Source organism: Atractosteus spatula, chromosome 4 (genome assembly GCF_055471065.1).
Source record: "Atractosteus spatula isolate fAtrSpa1 chromosome 4, fAtrSpa1.hap1, whole genome shotgun sequence".
Lineage (NCBI taxonomy): Eukaryota > Metazoa > Chordata > Actinopteri > Semionotiformes > Lepisosteidae > Atractosteus > Atractosteus spatula.
Genome location: NC_142709.1, coordinates 11,689,780 through 11,717,454, shown reverse-complemented (window position 1 = coordinate 11,717,454; position 27,675 = coordinate 11,689,780). Strand labels below are relative to the sequence as shown.

Here is a 27,675-nt window from a genome sequence, read left to right as displayed (position 1 = left end):
CTCCTAATAATCTCCATCTATGAATTGGCTTCATTACTTCTGTTCTTCCCACGGATAACTCCTGTGTGGTGAGCATACTGGAGGACTATGGCTACCGTCACAACCATCAGGTGGGGCTACACATTGGTGGTGGTGGAGGGAAGTCCCCTTTACCTGTGAAGTGCTTTGAGTGGAGTGTCCAAAACAGTGCTATATAAGGAATTATTATTTTTTTATGTTAATGACTGTTTTACAGCATTCATAGGAGTGGACAAAGACATGGGCTTTACAAAGATAACCTCTTACTTCGAGGATGCACTATTAGAAACACAGAGGAGGCAGTAGGAATTGTCATTTATGCTGGTAAGCATTCTCTTTTATGTTTTATACACTTGACACATCGGCTGATGTGCAAGGTAAAAAAACAGCAATTCTGTAGTTCTTGATTTATTACAATATATTTTTTCTTGTTTTTGTTTTTGGATACTGTTCAGAATGCTGATCAAAATTGGTAGTAAGATGATAGTGTTTAAATTTGTGGTTTTGTGTTTTGGTAATGGTCTCATTTTGTAAAAAAAAAACTGTGTGTTCCATATAATATTTTTACAAATGTCTTAACATTGCAGGTCATGAAACTAAAGCTATGTTGAATAACAATGGACCACGCTATAAACGCAGCAAACTGGAAAGACAGATGAATATAGATGTATTTTGGTGTGTTATCATACTGGTAGTTATGTGTCTGTTTTCTGCCATTGGTAAGTCTCTAATTTTTAAGATATGGTTAAAAGTTAAATTTAAAAATTATCCAAAAACCTTTGACACAGATGCATTTTAGTTTAAATCTGTTTTCTAAGAAATTTGACCTCTCACCTCTGCTAGAAATGTTAGTGAAATAAAAGTTGCAATTATAGTCTAGCACAAACACCTTTGGGACTAGGATCTGGGATTTACTGCTTCATCATCAGTATTTTTAGCCACAAAGTTATAGCATAACATGATGTCAATTATAAAAAGTCTTTGGTCTGCAACTTTGAGTACTGTTGAATTGAAGATGGTATATTTTTGTACTTTTTATTCTATAATGTTTGACTAGATTATAGACTGTACAGATTAATCTAAAATGTTGAGTTTAAGCATTTCTATTCTTCTTCTTTTAGGTCACGGCCTGTGGTTGTTTCAGTATGGGGATAAGCGGCCAGTTTTTGATGTCTTGAGTCCTGACGGAACAAACCTATCTCCTGTTTTGTCTGCCATCTATTTATTCTTAACCATGATCATTGTTTTACAGGTACGGCAACTATACAGTGTGTGGATCCATAGTGTTAAAACAGAAGTGCTCTCATCTGTTTGTTTAAAATGTATCTCATGATTTAGGCAGATACAGATGGTCTCCCAGACACAAACACAAAGTATGTAGATTTTACAGTATGAAGTTGTGACATAAATGTAATAATTCTGGCCATTTGGTTTTCATGCTAAGCTCCTTGGTGCTCTTAGAGAGTAACAGCACAATATTTCGTGTTGGCAGTGTTTTAAATTTAATGATGAAAGAAACTTGTAACAAAAACAGTGTTTACGGCAAAGTTGTGGGTGGGCTAAGAAACCGATGACACATGGTGATAACTTATTAGGGTTACAATTTATGTCTTTGACCTGCACAATATGTACTCTAGCACAGAATCTGTAAGTGCATTTAGTGCAGTTGTCTTCCTACATTGAATAAGGGTGAAGCATGGAACTGAAGTGCGGTGCTTTTGTCGTTCTAGGTCTTGATTCCCATCTCACTCTTTGTGTCCATTGAAATTGTTAAAATATGTCAAGTGTACTTTATTCATCAAGACTTGGACTTGTATGATGAGGAAACAGACTCACACCTCCAGTGCCGGGCCCTTAACATCACTGAGGACTTAGGGCAAATGCAGTACATCTTCTCAGACAAAACTGGCACTCTTACAGAGAACAAGATGGTGTTCCGGAGGTGCACAGTAGTGGGAGATGAGTATTCTCATGATGCTAATGGTGAGCTTCCTATCATGTTTTGGTCTCTCTTCTACTTTCTACGTGTGGTACGTAGAACTATTCAGGTGGTACAGTAGAATTGGACTTGGACAGTGTGCTACAAAGACACAGGCAATGCACATAGTAATAGGGAGGAGCGAAAGACACAATCTTTGAGGCCATATGTCTACCATCCTGCTCCTTTGCAATTTCTTTGGAATTTGCTTGTGTTCAGTGGTCATCACAAGCAGTTGCATTAGCAATGAGAAAAATTGTATTATTTTTATCAGTTGCCTCGCGTTTAGAGAAATGTTTTCATTACTTGTTTGTTTACTTTCCTTGCATAACGTTTGGCAAACTTCCCTGAAGAAAAATTTGATTTCACTTTTTACAGGAAGTTAAATTGCTTTTCTTAATGCTTCATGTGTTTTTTTTCCCCTGAGGAGCAATTTGCACCTAATGTCTTACCATCTACTTAAGATTTTATGCAAGCCCTATCTTTAATTCAGCCCTTTTCTAACGATTGTACCCTTGTTTTTTTTTTTCAATCTTAAGCACTACCATGTTTGACGAGGATTTTTGTCTGTCATCTTGTACTAGTGCCATTTTCGTAGGTCATACATTTCAAACAGTCTTGAATTTTATTGTGCAAGAATGGCATAATGTATTGAATTTTAAGTAGGGGAACACATGGATCTCCCATCTGTTAGAAAAGCTAATCTTTCTGTTTCTTAAGAGAAGCTTGTAGTTTAATCAACCATGAATATCCTGAATAAACTATGACCATATTTAGAGTTTGCTATAAATATTTGTTTTAAAACTAGAAGCTCTACATATTTCTATCAATATTATTGGCTTCTTAGAAAAACCTGCCCCAGTACTTTTTACAGTACCTGCCTTGTATGAGCTTTTTAACACATGCTACCAATCTAGATGGGAAAATAGATACTTGCATTCCACCGTAAATAGTATTTCTTTTTTTTAAATACATTGTCAGTTACTACCTCTTAAAGGCTAATGAATAATTAAAAAGTATTTTATCTACTTTTTTATCTTTTCTTCTGAATATACAGTTTAAACAGCACATCAAAACGAGCACGTGCTCTATATTTTCAGAAAAATAAAGTTTACAGATTTGGATATTGATTATATGTTTTTGGTGTTATTTTGATCAATTAACCATTCTTCACTGACCGTGATGCACACAGATCACCTCAGTGGTGAGAGTGTTGTTTGGGCACATGGTGTCATGCCTGGCAAATACATACCTGTTTTCCAATAACTTTGTGAATTTGTTGGTGTTATAGGTTTATTTTTAACCCTCAGTCTGATGTGTGATTGTCAATTATTTTTTTTTTAGCCAAACATTAACATTTTCTTTGTTCTTTTCCTGCAGTAGTGTAACCTCATTAAAATGTATTGGTTGTTTTTTCCCTTTGACTTTCTTCAAATCTTAAGCATGGCATTTTGTTTTTCGCTTTTGAGTAAGCAGCTACTTTAAAAGCTCATGTTGAACAAAACACATTCAACTGTTTTTTTAGGACTGCTGTTTACTCTTTCTGGAATAACCGCGGAATACCTCCTTCTGTATCTTTGGCTTGTTTATCCCTTAGCCAGGAGATTAGCTATGTACCAGGAGGTAGACTCTGAGGAAGAGGAGTGCACGTCCAAAGCTGGGACGCTTCCCAGACGGGACAGCGTGACAAGTCACCAGAGCGCCAAGGTTGTCCACAGGTCACAGAGCACCAAATCTCACCGGAGGACAGGCAGCCGGGCAGAAGCCAAGAGAGCCAGCATTCTCTCCAAACACACTGCCTTCAGCAGTCCTATGGTTAGCATCTCTGTGCTAGTTTTTTGTTGGGTTACAGGTGTCTATATGTATTCCTTTTTATGCAAAATATTTTATACCCTTCTCTAATCTTCTAATCTAATCTTGGGATCTGGAGGCTTTCCTTTTGTTGTCCATTCATCTTTCATACACTTATTCAGAACTGATGTTTTAAAATGAGCAACTTTCACACACAGGTTCCGAATGGAAATGACATACCCTTGGTCCTAGTGTGCCATGTAAGCTAATTCAAGAAAGTATTATATACACTTATGTATTTTGAAGTACTTTCGGAATATAGGATAATTCCACCATTCGTGTCGTCATAAATTTCAGTAGGGGTGGGCCCTATTTGAATTTACTTCAGATGATCTTATGCTTTATGTAGTGTTAAAGTAGTTAAAATCTTGGTCAGTAAAGACTCAGTTTGCAGCAGAAAATAGTTCTATAAGAATGAATATGTGAAACAGAACAGATAGAAGAATGTAATGATGAAGTGGTTTGTAGTTTTCTTGTTTCAGTGCCAATCATTTCAAATACAGATTCTTAATGTCTATTGAAGAATTAAAAAGTAGTTTATTTTTGTTCTTTTACCGTCTCAATATGCTTCAATACTGAGCATCAAACATAACATGAATCTTTGTTGAGTGTGGAAAAGTTTACTGATAGTTAACACACAGAGAGTACTGTATGTTAATCTCCTTAATTTGTTTCTAATGGTAACTTACTGAACCTGCATTAATCAGGTAAAAAATGATCTGTATGTCTGATTTGTGTACCACTGAAGACAAAATGTTTTAATATTGTAGGAAAAGGACATCACTCCTGACCCACAGCTGTTAGACAAGGTGAACGAGTGTGCCAGCCAGATGGACTTCATGCGAATTCATGGCCAACCCTTGACCCAGCTGACCCCAGAGCTTTCCGATATAATTGACTTCTTCATAGCTTTAACAATCTGCAATACTGTTGTAGTCTCGTCTCCGAATCAGCCGCGACAAAAGGTGATCTTTTTTATGCCTTTCTGTTTTTTGTTAAAAAAATGTATTTTCATATCAAGCTCAGTGATGCAAAACCCATGTCTAAAGCCTGTAAACAGTGTTTCTCAAAGCTTTATTTTATCGAAGGAAATGGTTTTCCATCAGTACTAAAAACATAATAAAAAAATGTATCCTCTCTTCAGCAGTTTAGAAACAATGAACGTTTATAGTTTTCTTAGAAGCAGGGGTGTGAGTCTCTTGGGAACATACAACTGTGAATTGAGATATCCTGTGCAGTTTCAGCAAGGCTATTGCATTGACTTAGGAGCAGGTAGTGTCATGTAGAAATCACATCTGCTTCAGCTCAGCCTCTTCCCAGAAGTTTCTATCTGGCACATTAACGAACATCACAGGGTAATTGCTGCTTGTAGGTCTATTCCACATGAATGCATATGGTTTAGAGTCTCTTATTAAGTTGTTGATTTGAACACCTTTCATCTTATGCTGCTAATGCAATTTTTTCTGCATAAATACTATGCAGTTTATTTTATTATTTTATTATGAATGTGTCGTAGGGGACACGGTCAAGGAAATAACTTTTCTTTCTGCCTATACAGCACATTAGCATCTTAATCAGCAAATATTTTGCATTGACCAGCTATTTTAATGCCCTTGTTTGCCTGGCACTTCGCTGTTTCAAATCCATTATTCCCTACTTATTTCTCTTCAGTGATGCACTCTTTTTCAGCTTTCTTTTCCACTTAATGTAGGGCATTTGTACCATCCAAACTCCTTTTCACAAAGGATTTTGTAGTCTTAACAGTTTTGACACCTAATACCTAGGCAGTGATTAAATCATTGTGAGTGTTATCAGTCATTTGTAAATATACTTGCAGTGTGATAATAACAAACTGGAATGACAAGTCATGTCTCACTTTTTTTCTAGTAAAGCTGAGTGGGTACAACTTAACGCAAGTGAGGATGGTTAGTTTTATGTGAAAAATAATTTTAGACAAATTTTTAAAGTTATTTGCGCTAATTTGTAAGACTAAACATTTTCAAACTTTACGTAATTTCTAATAGGTGCGAATGAGGTTTGAAATGAAATCTCCAGTGAAGACCATTGAAGACTTCATTAAACGTTTCACCCCAAGCCGTCTGACATCTGGTTCCAACAGTAGCAGCTCTTCCAGCCTGGCTGCCAATAGGTCGACCAACAGGACCACTTCCAGTATCTTCTCTTCGCCTTCTGCAGAAAGCACTTTAATTAAACTGGATGAGGAGAAGCCCCACTCACCCAGGGGACTAGAAAATGTGCTCAGTGCTGTCCAGAAGGGGCTTGAGAAGAAGTGGGGGCCATTGGAGGAAGGCGAGCTGCGCTACGAGGCAGAGTCGCCAGATGAGGCAGCCCTCGTTTATGCGGCCAGGGCTTACAAATGTTCACTCGTGGGTCGGCTGCCTGACCAGGTCACCGTGGAGCTTCCACACCTGGGCAAGCTGAATTTCGAGCTTCTGCATACTCTCGGGTTTGACTCCACCAGGAAGAGGATGTCCGTTGTGGTCAGGCACCCACTGACAGACCAGATTGTCGTTTACACCAAAGGAGCTGATTCCGTCATCATGGATCTTGTGAAGCCATGTTCTACAGGTAGGCTTCCCGTGACACATTACAGCTAAAAAGATATTTATGGTAAAGGAGAGAGGGAGAGAGGTAGTTCGCTATTACTAAAATGAAAAGCCAGTCATAATTCTTTTCCAACACCTAAGGGTAGCAAAAGGAACTGGGCATGCTACGATTTTGTGTAGTAATTTGCATGTGAGTTATTTCTCATTGGAAATTTTTTTTGTGATCTTCAAAACATTTTGCATGGCCATAGTAGTCCTTGAGATGTATGGGTGCTTCTTGTTCCTTGTATGATATGGTACTGATTAGGATGTTATGAAACATCCCGTAATGGTGAGTTATGTAAGAGTTCTTTAATAAAGAACATTACATAATATTTTGAACTGATATGTGAATATAACATCTATAGAGGAATTATTTGAAGTCATTGTGAAAGTAAGCTTTTAGGTACTCTTGATAAACGAGAAGAATGTGGAGTTTGACAAATTGTCAAACTTGTCATATATTTTAAATACATAGCTAGAGCAATTACACAAAAATTACTAGCTTTATTAGATTAACATGATTAGACAAATTTGAACATGATTGTCATTTGTGTGAGTCTTTAATCTGGTAAATTGTGAATTTTCTCATTTTAAAAAAGTGATTATTCAGAGCTCTTGACAGTCAAGCTTAGATCTGCTTTTTCGTTTTTCATTTTATTATAAATCTTATCTAACTTAAAAACTGATTTGAAATAGTAGAACTGGAGTGGCCTGCAGCTACTACATGTCACTGTGGGCATCCATCCACACACTAAGATTATCTAAATATCTAAGCATCATAATACACTATAATCATGATACTGAGTATTTTGACTCTTGGCCAACCTCTTAGTTTGTTCCTACATATGGATATAACTAGATGATAAAGTCAATTTCATCTTAACACAGCACTTGATTTCTTACCTACACTATTTACATAAAACCACTTATGGAGTTATGTAACAGGTTTTCACTTGCAGATTTTTGGCAAAATTCAGATGTAAAATATCAGGGCAAAACTATTCACCCTTATACAAAATTCCCACATTTTGTTGTTGCCTGAGCTTTCAGTCATGACACTTTTAAACAGGGTTTTATATTTAAAATCTTCACAATCTGAGCTGATAAAGCTAAAAATACAGAAAGTATGCAAATTAGATTTTTTTCCAAAAAGAGAAGATACTCAGTTGCATGAATTGCATTCAGTACCTTTGCTGCAACAATGCTAAAACAGTTCAGGTGAAAAAGAATAGTATAAAAGGTCACATAAATTGTGTAATGCTCTCTGTGTTTGATTGAAATGGTTTAACTTGAGTTCAGAGTAAATGCACCTGTTTCTGCAAGTTTCCTCACATGTGGAATTTCAAGCTACAACTCGCACAGCAGTCTGACAAATTGACTATGACAACAAAGCAAGTCGAGGATGAAGTGGCAGAGAGGCACAGATTAGGAGAAGTTTATTTATCCCATTGTGTACAGTGAATTCAATCATTAAGAATCCTCCCCACTGATAGCTGGTGTGTGGTGAGCGTTCTGGCGCACTATGGCCGCCATTGCATCATTCAAGTGGGGCTGCACATTGGTGGTGGTGGAGGGGAGTCCCCATTACCTGTAAAGCGCTTTGAGTGGAGTGTCCAGAAAAGCGCTATATAAGTGTAAGCAATTATTATTATAAGGGGAATGTGTATCATACCACCCAGATACTACCTAGATTAAGCCATCCTTGTACACTGACCAGCCAGACAAGCCAGTGAGGTTTTCACAGTTCTATTTCTGTGATTGGAGTTCCTGTTCATACATCAACAATATCTCGGTCTCGACACAAAGTTGGTTTGTATGGGTGAGTGGTATTAAAGAAGCTATTACTTCAAACTTAAATCTTGTATGAGATGTACTGCTGACATGTTGCAGAAGATTTTGTGGCCAGATGAGACAGAAAGTGAACCTTTTTGTCTCAATGTAGAGTTACATCTGGAGGAAGACTAACAATGAAGGGTGTTGGCGATAGAGAAATGTTATCGGGGATGCTTTTGATTAGCAGAGTCTGAGTGATGAGAAGCATGTCGATGTGAGTGATGACCGAGGAAAGTACAGGCAAAACCTGCCACTCAAGCACCCAAAAATCTCACACTGGTTTCAAAAACATTTAGCAAGACCATAATCTAAAGTGCAAGACCAAAGCCATATGAGAGCTACTTGCTTATGCAATCAGTATATATTACTTGTCATCTTTGCTGGTTATGACCAGCAAAAAAACAGTCATCTGGGTATACTCTACGCATTCAGTTTATTCATTGGTTTTATATAAAAATCCAGTTGATTTGAAAAAAAATATGTATGCATTCATTGAATTGTAATATATTGGAAGGAGATAAATACAATACAAGGGACTACATAAAAGAATTATAGAACAACCAATAGCCTAAATCCTGTGACCTTGTGACTCCTGCTATAATAACACGAGTTTGTCAGGTAATCATGACTGATTGTTGTATTTCTCTTTAGAAGACGTAATCAGAAGTTAACTAAATAAGGGAAGACATGTTTACGATTAATGTTTTAAATTACATCTGCACACAACCACTGATACATCATGCATAATGGCATACAATATACACATCTGCAAAATATCTTCCTGCTGGCCTGGAACACATTCAACCTGGAACCTTATTTGAGTGATTAGATTTGAGCATTTTTAAGGGAAAGCTGAATTTGTCAGGATTAATAAGAATCTCCATCATTTGTAATGAACAGAAAATATTAAAAAGATGAGTGTTTTGCTCTATGTCATTGCTCTTTTGCGTATTTTCAGGTTAAGGTGAAAAGTCATTTTCTTCTTCAGATGCATCTTCTATATATTGTATCTTTTCTCCAGCTCTTAAAACAGAATCCCTTGGATAGGAAGACTTAGATTAATCAAATAACACTGAGTCACGAACAACTCATCATGTCTCAAATATTAGTCATTAGTTGTGGTATGACCAGGGAAAGGAAAGTGAATAATAAAACTCCAGGAAACCTTTGCAGTGGCAAAGTATTGCATTAATTAATGCAGTGCTGTTGTCAGTAGGATCATACAGTGCTACACTAGATACCACCTGCCCTTTCTGCAGTGCTTTGCTTTCATTAGGGCATTGTTTTGCTTTCACAGAAAAGTAAAGGAGGCTCAAGACAAATCTACAGGAGACCTCACTTCAACAGAAAGTAGAAAAAATTCCTTCAAATTATACAGCCCCTACAAAACTTCTATTCGCTTTATGGCAAGTATTTCATATAATGGCAATGTGGAACACATGTATTTAGTGAGCCTTAATCACTCACCAGCCTGCCCGTTCCTTTAAAACAGGTGTCTGCGAAACGTGATGTAACACGTGTCATTTCCACTCTGGGTGGACCCTGGCAAAGAGCAAAGGAACATTCTGTAGTTTTACAGTCCAAACTGCGTTTCCTGTTCTCCTAGACACTGTTCGCAGTGTGTTGGTTTAAATGTTCCCATAAGTTCTCTTAGCTCAGCCAGTGTTGAAAGATTCCAGTGTTTTGCTAAAAATATATCCATTTCCCGCTGTAGCGTAATGTGGTGCTGCAATGATTTGAAACATTTCTAAGGAGGCAATTAAAAGAATACAGGAGAAGTGCTTTTTGCTTTCACTCAAAACAGTATTTCTTAATGTGATGTTTTCTTTGCTCTGAAACTTTTTTTTTTATTGTTAATGAAATCACATTATAGACCTATGGTCCATTTAATAAAGGAGGAGCAAAGATTTTAAGCACGATTCTTGTTTGCTTCAAGTTCTGTCTGGAAAGGTTTTTAACTGTGGTATTTTTTTAAGAATCCTGTGTTTCTTTTTAAATCTGTAGCTTACACCACACATAGACCAATTCTCTAGCCCTGCTACCATCATTCATCATTTCATTAACAATAAAAGCGGTATTTCATTTGAGAAGAGGGTAGCCACCAGAAAAGGATCCATGACCACTGTATTTCTTTAAGCCTGAAAGAATGAATGTTAGGCTTAACACCTGTTAATGTGCCTGTGGGTTGACTAAACCTAAGAAGTGAAAATATGAGACTTAAACAAGTTCCAAAGAAAATCAAAGAGGCAGCCAAGCTGTATAGGACAGACAGCCACATGAAGATGTGATTCCCCCCCCCCCCTTGAAGTTTCTTTAATTACTTGGCTCGATAATGTCTATGGGCATTTTACAGCCAGCAAAAACCTTCGGCAATATCTGCACTCTACACTAAGGAGTGCTTGTTGGAAAGATTCAAAACCTACTTCTGTTTATTCATCTTCACAGTACCATTACTTCCAAACTATTCCAACCTTTAGGTTTCTTACTTACACTTCATTTTTAATTGTGTTCCTCCTAGATGATGCCAAAGGAAAATGGAGAAGAAAAATCTTAAATAAAACTCAGCATTACCTTAACTTGTATGCTGCTGATGGACTTCGGACACTTTGCATTGCTAAAAAGGTAACTCTGTTTAATATTTGTTTATTATCATTTGAATTTTCTTCAAGAAAATGGCTTCATTCTTACCCAAATTACCCAAATTTTGCTTGAGTAATGTGAATCTATGCAGGTATATACAAACTCTTTTTGCATTATATGCACTATTTAAACATACAAAGAATTAAGGCTATCATTGTGAGGCATTCATTATTGCTTGTAAGAGTATGTTATTTTCCTATTTTCCACTGTGATCTAGGTCTAGCCATGCCTGTTTTTTCCAGTGTTAATTCATGCCCTGTTTATCATCTTTTGCAGCTAAAACTTACTGTTTATAAATTTGTTTCTTCCTGTCATATGTGGTAAAAGAATCATTTTTCGAAGATTTAAGATTGTGGTGGTTTTACTCGTTGCACTTTTTATCAGTTCAAATTATTTTGCAGTTTTATTTTTGTTTTTAAAATGACAGCTGCTATACATTATTGTATCTCCTAATTTTATTTCACTGTAAAAGTTGTGAAATAAGCACATATTCCTTTAGTCATTAAACGCTGAAGTCTTCAATAATGGAATGTTATTGGATCTTCTTTTTATGCTGTATTATTTAGGAAAGTTGCTGTACATAATTTGTTTTAATTTCCTTGCTTCTGTTAAAATAGACAAAAAGTTTAAATAGACAAAAAGTAGAATTACAACTATATTGATCATGGCAGTGATTCCACTCTTTGCGCTTCTTAGGTTCTTAGTAAGGAAGAATATGCTGGTTGGCTAAAAAGCCATTTAGAAGCAGAAACTGCCATTCAGGGGCGTGAAGAATTACTGTTTCAATCAGCTCTGCGCTTGGAAACAAATCTTCATCTTTTAGGTAAGCAAATTTGCAAAATCTTGATTACCCATTCCCTTAATGCTGAATTAATAACTTTGCAGCTCTAGAAAATGTTACATTATTATTGTAGCACTTTTTGTCCCGAAATGCTTTAAACCCTTACATAGTATTTATCCCTCACATTGTGATATCTGAAAATTATTGATTGGTATGCTGTACGTTATGGTCGGTGTAATGAGTTTCACTCAAATTATATCATATGTGTGATGTGAGTTTAGGTGCAACTGGTATTGAAGACCGCTTACAAGAGGGGGTACCAGAAACTATTGCTTCACTCCGGAAAGCTGGGCTCCAAATCTGGGTCTTAACTGGTGACAAGCAAGAAACAGCCATAAACATTGCATATTCCTGCAGACTTCTGGACCCAGAGGAAGAGATCATTACTCTGAATGCAGAAACGCAGGTGAGTTAGTAGAAACATCAGCTTTTAAAGCAGTGTAGAGCAGTGCTTAGTGTTCTAGGCTCGTAACTAGAGTCCCAGGTGGGACACTGCTGTTGTACTCTTCAGCAAGGTACTTCAGCTGAAGGGCTTCAGTAAAATGCCCAGCTGAATAAATGGATTCAAATGAGTAATGCTTGTGGATCAGAGTATCGGCTAAATCAATCTATAATAAATTCAACATGACTGCATATTTAAAGCATTAAGCTTCAGCATCTTCACTAATGTTTGCTTTTTTATGCTATTGAAAAGTGTATACAAGTATAAAAAATGTATCTCTTTAATTTACTGTAAGTTTCTGTGAACAACACTCACTTTTCTTGCACAGATTACTCCGCGTACTGTATATACTATATATATATAGCTGTCTATCTGTTTTTCCTGTGGTAGTGTATGTGTATGGTTACATGCATTACTAATTGAAGACTCAAAAGCAGAATTTAGTCTTTGCATGAATGTTTCCCTTACGATGGATTATTGGCCAACTCCCTGAAATGACAGCTGGGCATTCCTTTTGGACCCTGTCTGGTCCATCTGGTATACATTAATGCTGAAGAAGTTATAAAAGAATGACAGAACTTGGTGTCTCGCCACATTTCTTCAGAGTCATTGAATGATTTGTTTCACGGACAGTTTTGTTTGCTGGGGCATTGATCTGGAAACCAGATGTGATGTGAAAATTCCTGATCCCTCAAGATGGTGATTGTCGTTTTCTTTTTGATCCAGGAAGCATGCGCTGTGCTGCTGGAGGAGAGTTTACATTACATTCGGTCCAAGTTTCTCAGTAACATCCCAGACAGCGCTTCTCCGGCCTTTGAGGAGGACTTTCCAGCTTTTGAAATGCCTCCCTCTTCCTCCTTTTTGGTTCACCGCCTGGGCTTGGTTATTGATGGAAAAACCTTGGCCTATGCACTGGATAAAAGCCTAGAGGATAAATTCCTTGCTGTGGCCAGGAGCTGCAGATCAGTGCTGTGCTGTCGGTCCACCCCATTGCAGAAAAGCATGGTGGTCAAACTGGTTCGAAACAAGCTGAAAGTAATGACCCTGGCCATAGGCAAGTATCTGGGTAGCCTTTTATGGCTGATAAACAGTTTAGAAAGTGATCCTTTGACCCAGTAGGTGAATGCTACACATTATTTTTACTTTTTAGTTTTGGGTTTATAACTTATGCCTTTTAAAACTAAAATGTCGACTCCTACACGGTTCAGCTGCAAAGCTGTCTATAGTGTACAGTTACAACTAGATGAAAAAATGTGCGTTTATAATAAAAAAATATCTTTGGTTCATCATGAGACTTTTAAAATGTAAATCATATTCACTGCCTTTAAGGTCTCTTTTTCATCTGATGAATACTTGTGGTTTTTCAGTGTGCAGAAAGAAGTCAAAAACAGATTGCCAAAATGACTTGCATAACTGTCACTGCTTAAATGGAAGCATGACCAAGCTCTAACCTCATGTGTCAGTTTTAACAAGGCTACAAAGTTATCCTACTTCTCAGAGCCACATTGCAAGGCTGGGGATACCCTCCTTCTTACTCTAAAGAATGTTGAAGGTTCACTTAGGACACACAGAAGCATTTTTTTCTGCCTGTAGAATCTGTGGTCTGTTGTTGGCTTAGTGATTGAGATGATTTTAGATGATTTTAAAAATAACATGGAAAATTAAAAAATATTAGCCACATCAGATGTTTTTTTTTTTACTGAAGCTCCTTCGTGGCTCACATGTTAAGTCTCTGGTTGAATTCCAAAACAAGTTCAGTCATACGGAGTGTACCAGTACACACCCAAGCTATGTCTTAAACTGACTGTGGTCTAGAGTCAGAGTCTAATTCATCAGATTGGTATCAGAAGACACAGAAAGGCAAATTAAATCCATCTTGTGATCTGAAGCTAAGCTAAAAAAACTTCATCAAACTCAGAAATATCGTAAGTCATCTCTTCCGACAGTGATCCACGTTGTTCCATCTAACAAATCCAGAGATACAGCAGGGACTGGTAAACGTGAGGAAAACAAAACTGTTTGCCAGTTTTATTTTCCTGTAAAAATAGCAAAAGATTTTAGCAGCCGCAAACCAACTGTGGTCTAGAGCTCATACAGGTCATACTGCACAACTGGCTTAGGGACTATCAAGGTTGAATAGGTACCACATCAGCAGGAAGATCCCTGGTCTTCTGTGCACTAGTAATCTTAGATTGGGCTGTCAGGTAGGCTTGTCTCCACTCCAGATGTCATTAAAACCTTGCTCCTTGTGACCTAGTTCGCAGTGTGAAAAGAACAGAATGTCATGATGATACACAGATCGTGAAGGATTTGTTTATCACCCTCTGGTTCAAGGTGGCAGCAGTACTTTGTGGAGGGAAAAAAAGAAGAAAGGTCATAAGTTAAATTAGTTAAATTACTGATAATAAAATAGAACTTAAACATTGTCAGTGCTAAGCTATTTTTTAACTATTCTTCCTGCCATACAATTTTACATTTAAAAAAATCTGACATTTAAATAGTTTTAAAAGACATACAGTAGTTGCAAAAATATGTTGTTTGGGACATTTTGTTGTAGGTAATGTTTGTGCTCCTAATATACTGTAGGCTTCATATGCAATTGCAGATGTTTATAAGTGTTACATTGTCTTTCTCTAATAATGGCATGAAATGACAGAATTAAAATATGTTATATGATACTAGCCTAAAGAACTGCATCAAACCCCACAACCTTCTGAATATGACAAATCTAGAGACCTTACCTCAGCAGGGATTGGAAATTGAATAATGACAAAATCTAGTTTAGAATGTCACAAGCTGCAAAACCGTATACTGTACATACATACACATTTGTAATGTTTACAGCTAAATATCCTTCATCCATCTGCAATATCTTGTTAAAATAGAATAGGAAGCTAAATAGTACAGAAGAGATTCCTTGCTCAAGAGCACTGTATCTCAGAATGACAAATTATTCCTTTGAAAGTGCTGGAGATGTTAAGAAAGGGGCATCACATTGACTTCTTCCATAAGGGAGGTTTTTCTTGTAGTCAAAAGAGCCGGTAAATGCAAATCCAGCGATTTGCGTATCTTGGAATATTTGCATTCTTCACAACTTAGCTTAATTCAGTTATTTAATATAAAAAAAATAACCACATACAAATACATAACCTGGCAGGGTGTGGGGTATGTGAGGTGATTTAAAAAGCAGATCTGCACAATTTACTTTTTGCTTTCTTTGGCTTTGTTTGTACAGCACTGCTCGCATTTTGCTTGCTCTGCATTCTGCCGCCATTGCTGTGTTTGCATTAATCACACCTGACTTTTTGAAGGGACAAAAGGTAAATGCATTTTTCCTTGGGTCCCAAATGAATCCTAGGTGATGGAGCGAATGATGTCAGCATGATCCAGGTTGCTGATGTCGGAGTTGGGATTTCAGGACAGGAGGGCATGCAGGTAAGTCTCTGCTTGTAAAAAAAAAATATATATATAAGCAGGACATACAGTATAGCAAGCTGGCTCAGGGGTGGTTTTGAACAAAAGAAAATAAATGTGCCAGAGACAAGAGAGGTAATAGTTTCCATATGGCTGCATCTTACATATGCAGTCAACCAAAGCAGCTGACTTTCTTGTCAGGCTGTGCTGTTAAAATTATGAAGCTGCAAGTTGCCCTCGGGAGTACCAGTGGGTCTCACTCAAAATTGTTCTTGCTTGAAATGCACCATATGCTCCCCCCAGAATAAGTCTTTGGGAGTGTTAAATCACTTCTGTCTTGAGCCCTTGTTAAAAAATGAAGTTGTCCTATCACCTTTGCGAGTGAGAGGAACAGGAATAAAAGCTAATCACACTCCAGTGAGCAGAGTATTTATAGTCCTGCAGTCCAAAAGGTGATCATGCATATAAATTTAGAACTGAAGTTCCAAATAATCTGGAAGCAAGGTACCTCAGCAGACAAACCAGAACGCATCTGTTAGAATAGTGGGGGTGTGGTAAATAGGATAAGATCCCATACTCCCGCAGCTATGTGTAAAAAAAGTGTCTAGTGTTACATTTTCTGTGTACTTGCAAACTGGTGATTTTCAAATCCAAAGAGTGTAATTTTGAATTGAAATGTAAATGTTAGTGGAACTCATTGTATACCAGTTTCATTATAGTCTTTTAATAAAATTGCCAAATCTTTTTCTCCTGAAGGCAGTAATGGCTAGCGACTTTGCCCTGCCACGATTCCAGTATCTGCAGAAGCTTCTCTTGGTCCATGGGCACTGGTGTTACTCTCGTCTTGCCAACATGATCCTTTATTTCTTCTACAAAAATGCTGTAAGCCATTTCTTTTTACTGTAATGTATCCATATAAGATTGTAGGTTTTGTGGTAGTTTGTAATAACCTTGTCAGTTTAAAAAATGACCTTCTGAAGTACAATTCAGAATGTTTTTTAGGAATAGGAACAGAAGTTTAAACTGTAAGCTAAACAAATTCGCCTGAGCATATAAATCAACTTTAAAATATGTAGTTCCAACCATTCTGTTGTGAATTGTATAATACTGTATATTAGGTGTTGGAATTAAATGTGTCCTTCTTTTCTTTCTTGGGTTTCTTGCACCACTCTTATTGGCATCACTTTAATATCCATTTAATAGGACATTCATATCATTTCATGGGTTTGATTACAAAATATACTAATGCAAACATATTGTATCATGTAAAGAGCATTATTTTTAAAACAATTATATTTGATTACCAGTGCTCTGTGATTTTTGAAACAGTTCATCTATTTAGCAATACACCCCATGGTGAAAGTTTATTACAATGCATGTCAGCCGTCCTAATGCAAAATCACAACTCTGCCAAGCCCTGCAAAAGATTGCCTTCTCTACGTTTCTCACATCGTTTTGTGGTACAACTGTATGGGTCTGTCAGAAATGGAAAGGGGAGAGCACAGACAAAAAGTACAACAAAAACCATAATGGTATTAGTCATAGGTTGTCAGTGTTAGCGTGAGTCAAGCACCATCTTGCTAAGTTTATTTTTGAGTAAGCAGCCCTCATTTATGGTTTACTTTCCCAGTATGTTATTGTTAATAATCAGAGCAACATAAATGAGGGTTATTTTTAAGTTGGAACTTCTTCTCTCTCCCGTAAAAATGCTCTATTATGGTATCTATATAATTGTATAATATAATATCTATAGATACTATTTGTCTGTTTCACAGAAAGGGAGCAGTAAAAAACAGTAATAGAAAACAGACTATTAAATGCATAAATGCATTTATGTGCTGCAAGGCACTGCTTATGCTAGTCTTAAAACGTTCAATAAGATCTAATAGGTTTTCAATCTAATTAATATATGATGATTATTTGAAAGTATCCATTAATTAAATAAACTGCTTAGAAGCTTTAAGATATTTGTGGATAGAAAGAGTGCAAGTTTATGTAGCTTTCTAGGGTTCCTCATTTCAGATCCTGCAAGCTGCTACTCTTTTAATTAAACCATCTTGATTATCATTAAAAATGTTTTCACAACACTGCAGAGGGCACTATAAAATGGAAAGTGGAAGGTCTTACTTAACATTTTCATTACAACACTATTGTTCACCAAATAAGCTCAAGAGAAAAAGATCAACATGCATATTACATAAACTTTACCTGAAGATTTAGTACTTGCACTTTTTATATCAAATTGGTGATTTATACAATATATCCCAGCCTCATCTTTATGGAAGAAATTAGCTATATTAAATGAAGAAAAGATTCTCGTGTGTCTTTACATGAAGTCCCAAATGTGTTTTTTTCCCTCTTTTTTTTCCTTTTCAGATGTTTGTAGCCCTTATTTTCTGGTACCAGTTTTACTGTGGGTTCTCGGGATCGGCCATGATCGATCAGTGGTACCTCATATTCTTCAACCTGATGTTCTCTGCCTTCCCTCAACTGATTACTGGGACCCTTGACAAGGACGTTTCTTCAGAGACACTCTTAGCCCTACCTCAGCTCTATAAAAATGGGCAGAGCTCAGAGGTAAAGCTGACAATGGGAGAACTGCGGCGTTCCTCTCCCTTATGCAGTCTTTTCAGTATGTTTGGACATTTTATCATGCCATGAAATTAGGTTGTGTTTACTGCACTTCCTTCAAATGCTAATTGACTTGAAGTCTCAAATGGAACTACATCCACTACAATCATAAGAGATGCTCCATCTTGTCATATTATTAAGAAAAGGAACACTGATGCTTAAAGCACTGGTTACTCCATTTTCTAGACTTCTACTTTGGATAAGGAATGAGATTCTCCTATCCTTGAGGGCAGAAAGGCCCCCTGGTTAATTACTGGACTAAACCCATTTTAATTAAGTCTTCAAATCACCTGATTTTAGATTGTATTTTTTTTGTTCATCGAAAGATGCACAAATGAAATCTGAAAGACTGCCATTCAGCGACTACAGTGGCTCATCTTTTAGAAGTTTTTAAAAAATAACTGATTCTGTGATACAGCTTCTAAAAACCCTTAAGAGCTGTATGTTTTCTGATAATTCTTACAGTACTTTGCTGTTACTCTTGCTCACTATATATCTCCACTACAGTCACCTTGCGATCTCTGTTGAAAGATTATCTGAGGAAAACCTACCCAGTATTATTTTATCACAGAAAAGGCTACTCAAAGACTTATTACTTCCATAAAGAATCACTTTATATGTGTTGCTCTCTGTTAAAGTTCGAAAAAGTTAATGGAATCCATGAATTACACAACTTTGGTCAACTTCAGGTCCACAGCCCATGACCAGGAAATAAGTAATTACCTCCAACTTCAAGCAATTATCAAACAATTCTGTTTTTGAAAAGGGACTGTTAAGATCAGTATAAACCCAAAGAAAATTATAAAACAGTAGGAGGTGTTTGAATTTGAAACTTGCCTCTCAGTGTTGTCTGGCCACAGATTTCTGTTGGAACAAAGCTCACAAAGATGGACTACACTATAAATCATTATTGATTTAAAATATCGCCCCTTTTCTGACCCAAACTTCTGCATTCTAAAACTGTTGTCTGAATCATAATGCTTCCTTGGTCTTTTTCCAAAAAATCTTTAATAATTGTCAAATGCGAATATGCAGTATGTACAAGTCAGAGAGATGATTGATTTAATTTTTTTTTCTTTGGCTTCTAACTTTGTAAAATTTCCCAAAAAAAAGGTTTTGGAAAAGTTAAGCATTCCTTTCTTAAGACATGAAGCAATGTATACTCGTTTAAACTAAACAAATCTTTCTCGAAATTGTTTACAAAGGGGAAAAAAGAGTTCATTGTCTGGTCAGCTGCCATTAGTAGAGTAGGAAATATCTGTGGGTACAGGTCATCAAAGGTTTATCACGGTTCTGGATGACTACAATTGAGAGTTCTAAAAATAGGCAAGTGAAAGGTTAGCTTAGGACAGTGATAGGAGAGTGTACCAAAGAAAGGAATATATATTGTAGACAATTCAGTTACTACGCTGCAAACAAATAATGTGACTACCATTGTAATTAAATTGCAGGAGCACTCTGACTTGGCAGATTTCTATATTCTATTTATTCACTTTTTATTTTATTGGTATAGTTATAATTTGGTATGTCACATCATATGAATAAATGATTTTGTCACAAGATCAGTGTTGATTGAAAATTCTGTTTTTTATTAAAAACGCTATATATATCTTGATTTATCAGTATGTGTTTTTAACAATTCTTATATTTTGTAGGAATATAAGCCATACATGTTCTGGATGAATATGATCGATGCTTTCTACCAAAGCCTTGTCTGCTTTTTCATTCCATACTTTGTAAGTCCCGTTAAACTCCATGAGCTCCCTATTAAGGCTGTTTATTCCTGACTCTCATTCATATTCCCAACTCCCTGAATATTTCTTTCTTACAGGCCTATGCTGACTCAGATGTTGACTTGTTTACATGGGGAACACCCATCACCACATTGTCCCTCTTCACAATTTTGTTACATTTGGGTATTGAAACCAAAACTTGGGTAAGCACACAACTTTTCTACAAATAAAAGACTTTAGGCATATATGGAGTTAGAAGTCTGTGTGTACTGCTTGTAGAGTGATTAAACAGTAAATATTATTACTGTTTTAAAATAAAAACTATTTATTTGGTTCATTCCAAATCTTTAATTGGTTAATGTGGTCTTTTTTGCAATTTCCCACACTAACATGATTAAATTACATTTTGAAAGTATGTGTTTGTGTACAGTATCAATGCTGTATTTACATACCTTTGCTTTCATTTTATTGAAGTGAAATGGATAAGTAACCACTCCATTTGAATTGTGTATTGTTCCCTGACACCTTGCTCAAAAAACACAAGGGATCTGTTTGGTGCTCTTCAAGACATCCCATGTTCTTATACTGAACAGCCTTGCTCACAGCAAATACCTCACCGATGAGAAACATTTTCAGACTTTGAATTGGCAGGTTTAGTATTCTTCCAAGGAAAATTCAAGCATCCCCTGGCTGGCAGATGTGAAAGCCATCTGTAGCAAAGCAGAAAATGAGAATTCAAATGAAGTCCTAAAATCATGCTTTTTTTTTAACATGGACAAACATTTTTTTACCTTGTTCTCTGTACTGTTTGCAATAGCTCCATGGTAGACTTTACATAATATTCCTGTTTTATTCGATAAGCTAGAAATCAATATGTAGTTGATTTGTGTTTGATATTAATTTGATCTATTTTTATTTTTGTTTTAGACGTGGCTCAATTGGGCCTCCATTATTTTCAGCATCACTTTGTTCTTCATGGTTGCTTTTTGCTACAATGCTTCCTGTCCCACATGCTACTCTCCATCCAACCCATACTGGACCATACAGACGCTAATGGCAGACCCGCTGTTCTATTTGTTTTGCATTGTCACACCAGTTGTTGCTTTGCTACCAAGGTTAGTGGTGTGTATAGTCTTTACTGCCTGAGGTATTGTAATTTAATTTAGTCCATAGCATCTTTAATCCTTCTTTTAAATATTAGACAATTGGAGACTAACAGCTACTCTGTGATACAAGTATTTTATTTATTCTTTAGCATATCCAGAAATGCATTTACTGATGTAAAGTCTTGTTTTATAGTTTTAATCCTTATCTAGTAAGCTTCATAATAGACTCTCGGATTGCAGCATGTTGTTGAAGGAATTGTTTTGTGCTAAAACAACGATAGTTGGCATATATAGAGAGTTTGCCCTACTTAGATAAGGACCCAAAAGAAACTTTTTAAAATGGCTACCATTTTCGTGACCACTGTCATGAGTACAGAAAATTCAGACTTTTTTCTCCAAATCGCATATCATGATCATGGTTGTTCACTTGCAGGTATATAGAGGTATTAAACATGCTGTTTATTGCTCTGATACATGATTCCCAAATGCTGTGATCATCATAAATGCTTCACTCCAAAAGCCTTTTGGACCTAAATAATTTTACGGTGAGAGTTTAAGCTAGAGCTGGGCGATATGGCCAAAAACATTATCACGATAAAAAGTTTCATATCAGTCGATATCGATAATTATCACGATAAATGTCAAATCATTATTTCTTTCAAGTTTAAAGGCAGATTTGTTCTCCTGAGTGAAAGTTGAAGAAACCAGACAGTTAATTGGTAAATTAAACAACTCTTTATTTTAAGAACACAACAAACACTTGCCAAACAGCAGAAACATTAAACAAATCTGTTAGCTGCCCGGTCTGCAACACGCACGCACGCGCACTCGCGCAGTATTTTGTGCGCAAAGCATAAACATATATATCGAACATTTATCGAAATTTTGTTAAAATTATATCGAGGAAAATTATATCGCGATAATTATCGTTATCGAATTATCGCCCAGCTCTAGTTTAAGCTACAGACAAACATCTTGTGTAAATATAATTACTGTCATGTTTATCAGGTCTGGATAGTGTTCTGTAAAGCTCATTTGTCCGGACTTTGACTGGGCCACACAAGGACATGCCCTTGACTAATTCAGAGAGGCTTTGGCCCGGTCCTGCTGAAATGTAAATGTTCAGTTCAGTTTGGAATCTGGGCTGACTGAAGTGAAAATTCCTCTGGGATTTGCCTGTTCTGCTCATTCCATTTTTTCCCTCCATCCTGGCAACCTCCCCAGTCCCTGCTGATCTCCTTAACATGACACTGCAACCACCATGCTTGGGTTGGGATAGAACTGGTTGGCTCTTGTCTCGCTCCTGACACCACTCTTTGCATTTAGAACATGTGTTTTTGTCGCTTCTGTCCATAAATCCCTCTGTCGCACGTCTGCAGTATATCTCATATGAGATTTAGGATGCCTTTTTCAATAAAGTCACCCATCTAGCCTCTCACCCATACGCCCCGGGGACTGGATTATCAGCTATTGTCAGCTTGGAATGTCAGATACAGGACTTTGCAGATCCTTCGAAGTCTCTGTTATCTTCACAGTGACATCCCTAACTAGTTCCCAGCTTGCCTCGCCACTCAGTTTGGAGCCCATCCTGATCTAGGTAGTGTCTGGGTGGTGTGATACATATTCTATTTTTTAGTACTGAACTTAACTGTACTATAAGGAATAAGAAGCCTTTTTTCTAATCTGTGCCTCTCTATCACTTCATCCTACACTGGTCCTGATGGTTGATTTGTCATAGCACTATGGGTTTCATGGTTTGAAATTCAGTAACTTACTCTGAAGTCAAGTCTGAAGTTTAGCCACTTATCACACAGAGACAATTACACTAATTATATGACCTTTTAAACTATTTTTTGCTCCTGACTTATTTAAGATTGTCATAGTAGACAAGTAATGGTTTGAATACCTAAGCAATTACACTAGAAGTATTGTAATTTTCTTTAACAAATCTTAATTTATAGTATTTACATACAGTACTATCAGCATCTCAGCTTTATCACATTGGGGCAGATTGTGTAGATTAGAAAGTAGTATTTAAATGTGTTATGATTGCAAGCCCAGACATCTGCGAAGCATGCAGTCTTTCCTTCAAAGGGGGTCAAAACTTTGCAAGGGACTGTGTATGAATAGAAGCAACCCTGTTTTTTGGTATGTAAAATTACTGGCTTTTTCTGTTTGCAATCCATAAAGGTCTTCACAAGTTTCAGAAGTGACAGCTGCTTTCATTGTGGTGTCTGTTTTGAACAGTTTCACTCCATATTTAATAATAATGAGTAAATCAAACTCTGTATAAGTGTACAATTTAGTGCTTTTAGCACAAACTCATAGTTTCTCACAGTTCTGCTGGACTTTAACATTCTGTTCTTTGTATTTTAGATATTTCTACCGGGCTTTTCAGGGCACTTTGTTCCCAAGCCCTGTCCAAATAGGACGCCAACTGGATAAGCTCTCGCCAGACACCCGCAGTAATATTCTAGGTCAAATGAAAATAAAGGTGGGATCGCGATTTGATCCTAGGACTACTTTTTACCCATTGTCGGGGCCTTTTCCAAAGAACTACAGCCAAAGAACTGAAGAATCGCATTTTTGCAAGCAATGGAATAGTCCCAAAGGCTCTGGAGGAACAGGACACTCTACAGTTGCTGCTCAGAGTGTGCAGGACAAAGAAAAGGGCTCCTATAGACATTCTCCAGATGTTGCTCCAAAAGTGGACGATCCAACACCAGAGAGCTTCACCGCTTCAGAAACGGATACCCTTCCTTATTCCAGAGAATCTACTCAACACCCTGGTGACATTGAGTCTCCATTTTTTGAGGACAGTTTACAACTTGACACCATTATAGATCCATCAGACTTAAGTTTAGTAAAATGGATAGCAACAACTCCATTGTTTGCCAAGACGGAGGGTATGTTCGAGTCATTATCATCTCAAGGTAGTTTGCAGGCTACTGAAGAAAAAGAGAACTCCTCTCCCTCTAGCACTCAGTACAGAGCGGACTCCAGAGACGAAAACTGGCAAACCCAGCAACTTCTAAAAGCTATGAGTGGTGAATTGAAGCCTGTTGCCTCCGACAGTTTAAACGAGGATTCATTTCAAACAACATTACTATGACATTAAATATTTAAACATTATTTAAATTCCGTTTGCAAGTCAGTTGTAAAAATATTCTATTATCGTAACTAGAGAGCTATTTTATAAAGATATATAAATAGGTACTATATATAGTATTTAATTACTAACGTTGGTGATTTTAGGTTTAAAATTGGAGAGGTTCTTTTTTGGAGTGGAATGCTTGGACAACTGGACAATTCTCCTTTGAAACTGATAAGTTTACACTATATTTTACTACAGAGAAGAGATTTTTACTTAGCAATATTTTGATGTTTTGACTGGACACACTGCATTACTGATAAGTTCAGAATTGTTAGTAGTAAACTATGCAAAATATTGGTATCATACGAGGTATATGTAGTATTTCTTTATTATTTGCTATGGCAATACACACAAAATGGTCATGCAAATTAAATATTTCTAGTTCTATTCACATAACGTTTCCAGCTTTTTGTTTATACACAGTTAAATCCCTAACTGCCACAGTTATATTTGATATCCCAGACCTCTCTTCCTGAATAGTAAAATCCTGCAAAACAAAATTACTCTTTTGTAGGGAGAAATTAGGTTCACAATCCTGCTAGTTACACAATGTAGTGAGATAGTTTCAGATACAATTTTTCACTCAAACTTAAAATGAGGGAATTCTTTACGATTAATTATATAAAGTTTAACTACAATATTCAAGCCTATCTGTGATGGGGCTTTTTATATGTGTAAATGCTGTTTGATTAGAATGTGATTCCATCCCAAAGGAACCAAGTCTGAATTTGATCAAGCATTTATGTTTCTTTTTGTTTTTAAGAAAATGCAACTTTAAAAAATGCTGCTGTTTTATTGGTTGAATAGTTTGTGAAAGTTCTTTATTAGTCTAGTGTTCATATTGGCTTTGCTGGCCTTTCTGTCACATATACGATGTGTAACTTGTTCAGTCCCGTCTAGTGGCATGCCAGTTGTGAACATCACTCTGATTCTGTCTACCTCTCCTATTAGAGGATAATTTTACATAAATATTGACAACCCGTATCAGGTACATCCGAGCCATACAACCATAGTTGACGAGGGTTGCTAACAAGCACATTCTGTATTTTGTCCTGGTCTGAAATTTATACTGCTCGTTAACAATTGGTGATGTGTAAGAAGAAGATGCATGCAGACTACACATGTTACACATTAAACGTTATAAAGCCTTACCAGTTCTGTAAGCACAGAGACGCAAAAGACATCCACACACTTCTGAGTGGGGTTCCCAACCTGCTGGTTTCCTTACGGTTGGGCGCTGTTAAATAATTTGAACCTTTAAGTGATCTGAAAGTAGGATTGTGAACCCTTTAGTTTCAGTTCCTAAACATGTTAGTGGTTTCCTTATAGTTACTGTGTTTAAAATCTGCAGCCTTTGAGCAGGAAAAAAATCTGCTAATGTCAAAAGAAGTTGAGCAACTTTCTATTTTGGTTAAGGATTCCAAATTTCCGGGTTGCATAAAGAGCTAGCAAGTGTGTGGGTCCCAAGGAGCAGGGTTGTGAACCCCTGTATCTGTTGGTAGGAAGGCATTGCCTGGAATGTACCAGTTGTCTTTCTGGCAGTGTCCAGTGGAATTAAAGGCACTAAAATGTAAAGGTAAAGGCAGCACGTAGAAAAAAAGGTCCTTATCAACGTATTCTTCTCTCGGATCCTTTGGCAGATTCTGACTCTAATTTGACAGACTACAGTTGGCTGTGGCCTTTTCATTTTGTTGGTGAAAAGAATAAGGACTGACCTTTTGCTGTTGTTTTAAAAGTATCCTTTCGGCTGTAACAAAGAAAACCACCTGAATTAATAGATTTCTGATTAGATGTTGATGTCACTGCAAGTTGCAACATTAATGCGTGGTAGAGAAAACCCTGAAAGTACTTGTATACCAAAAAACAAAAGTTTCCCAGAATTTTGAGCTGGGCCTGGCTGCAGGGTGTCTCTGTTTTCTGTACGTGGGGTGTTGGCCAGAGCTGTGTGACCTTTAATATTTCTGGATTAAAGTTAAAAAAAGGAATGTTAAGTAAAATTAAGTCGCACTCTTAAATCCACTCCGATACTAATGGCACCTTAACTGTTATGAAAGATCTCTGTTCCAAAAGTAATTGTTACGAAGAAAAGTCTAATATTAAAATTAAAGGAATTCATTGAAGAGGAAAGACTCATTTGTGTGGAATACTGGGCATGTATAACGAAAACTCTGTAATACATTGAATTTGTGTTTCTTGATACAGCATCACACTTGAAGTGCAGTGAAACATACAGTATGTACAGGAATGTGCCTTAACTAGCTTTATTAGTTGCATTTACCTGTGGTGCCTTCAAGAGGACAGGGACCACACCATTATCTTTAAAATCACTAGTCTTCAGTGTTACAACGTTTTCACATTACGTGGAACATTAAGTCAAGACTTTTTAAAAATCTGAAACCAAAATGTTCTTGCATAGATCAGGTATATGGTATGGTTTGATTTCTTGTTTTGTTTTTGTTGAATTTTAAAATGCAATACTTAGGCCTTCAATATACAGTACTTCTCTAACTACTTGAATGGAAAAATGCACTACTTGAGGTTATGTTAACTGTAATCAATAAAAAGGTATGGTGATGTGGAAGGGAGTTCAATAAACAGAACAGGGCACAGTGTAGCTACCCAGTTTTTGCTCTGCCTTTTGACAGAGGTCGAGTTGTTTTCCAAAAGACTTTTAAAACCCCAAGGGTCAGAAAGGTTCTTTTTAAATGTGCTTTAGCAAATGATTTGGAGTCTTAAGTGTAGCCAGAAGTCCTGCAAAGGATTTTCTTGATCTATAATTATTAAAGAAATTGATATCTTAATGCTTTTTAACTGTTGGACCTATTATGCTGCCAGCTTTGCCTTCTGTCTTTCTTACAGAATTTCTATATTAGGAATTACAGAATTTATCTGATAGTTTACTGATTTATATGCAAATTTCTATTAACGTATGTTGGAAAATATTGTTCTGCAGACATCATATTTTATAAGATATATAAACCGTACCTAATGTGTTCTGTAAATCGATGGGGTAATTGAATCACTCTTATCTTTACAGAACAATGTCATGTGCCTTAACACTGGATGAGGAATTAAAACAATACTGCCTTACATTTCGACTGAGTTTCTGTGGTTATTTTGGATCCTTAGGCTAACACTTTGAATGTTATTAATGTTCTAATTATTTGAGGATACACAATTACAGTATGTACAGTGCACACATGTGATTCCGTAATTATATATAGGGTAAATGTTTTATAAAGGAACATTTTTGTCAGGCAGATTATTTCCAGAATTAAGTGATGTACGCCTGTTGTTTGTTTCCAGGAAGCCAGAACCATACTGTTTCTTGGCACCCTATTAGAAAGCCCTAGCAAAAATGTGGCTGTGTTTAGCCAGATACAGCATTCCAAAATTTGAGGTAAAAATCCATGTGAAGTAAAAGT

At 36.7% G+C, this 27,675-nt stretch overlaps 1 protein-coding gene across 1 annotated transcript in view; it reads left to right on the top strand.

Moving 5' to 3' along the window:
- Window positions 1-27,342, top strand: part of atp10a (ATPase phospholipid transporting 10A) — a 57,371-nt gene extending 30,029 nt beyond the window's left edge. The window contains exons 4-21 of the mRNA XM_088914695.1: window positions 236-342; window positions 606-737; window positions 1,140-1,270; window positions 1,749-2,001; window positions 3,594-3,811; window positions 4,618-4,812; window positions 5,872-6,436; window positions 10,808-10,911; window positions 11,626-11,752; window positions 11,992-12,176; window positions 12,939-13,266; window positions 15,571-15,647; window positions 16,383-16,508; window positions 18,003-18,203; window positions 19,913-19,993; window positions 20,089-20,193; window positions 20,918-21,105; window positions 23,473-27,342. Of these exons, the coding sequence (XP_088770821.1) occupies window positions 236-342; window positions 606-737; window positions 1,140-1,270; window positions 1,749-2,001; window positions 3,594-3,811; window positions 4,618-4,812; window positions 5,872-6,436; window positions 10,808-10,911; window positions 11,626-11,752; window positions 11,992-12,176; window positions 12,939-13,266; window positions 15,571-15,647; window positions 16,383-16,508; window positions 18,003-18,203; window positions 19,913-19,993; window positions 20,089-20,193; window positions 20,918-21,105; window positions 23,473-24,208 (3,859 nt within the window). The 3' untranslated portion in view covers window positions 24,209-27,342. The remainder of the gene's footprint in view (window positions 1-235; window positions 343-605; window positions 738-1,139; window positions 1,271-1,748; window positions 2,002-3,593; window positions 3,812-4,617; window positions 4,813-5,871; window positions 6,437-10,807; window positions 10,912-11,625; window positions 11,753-11,991; window positions 12,177-12,938; window positions 13,267-15,570; window positions 15,648-16,382; window positions 16,509-18,002; window positions 18,204-19,912; window positions 19,994-20,088; window positions 20,194-20,917; window positions 21,106-23,472) is intronic.
- Window positions 27,343-27,675: the final 333 nt, after the last annotated feature.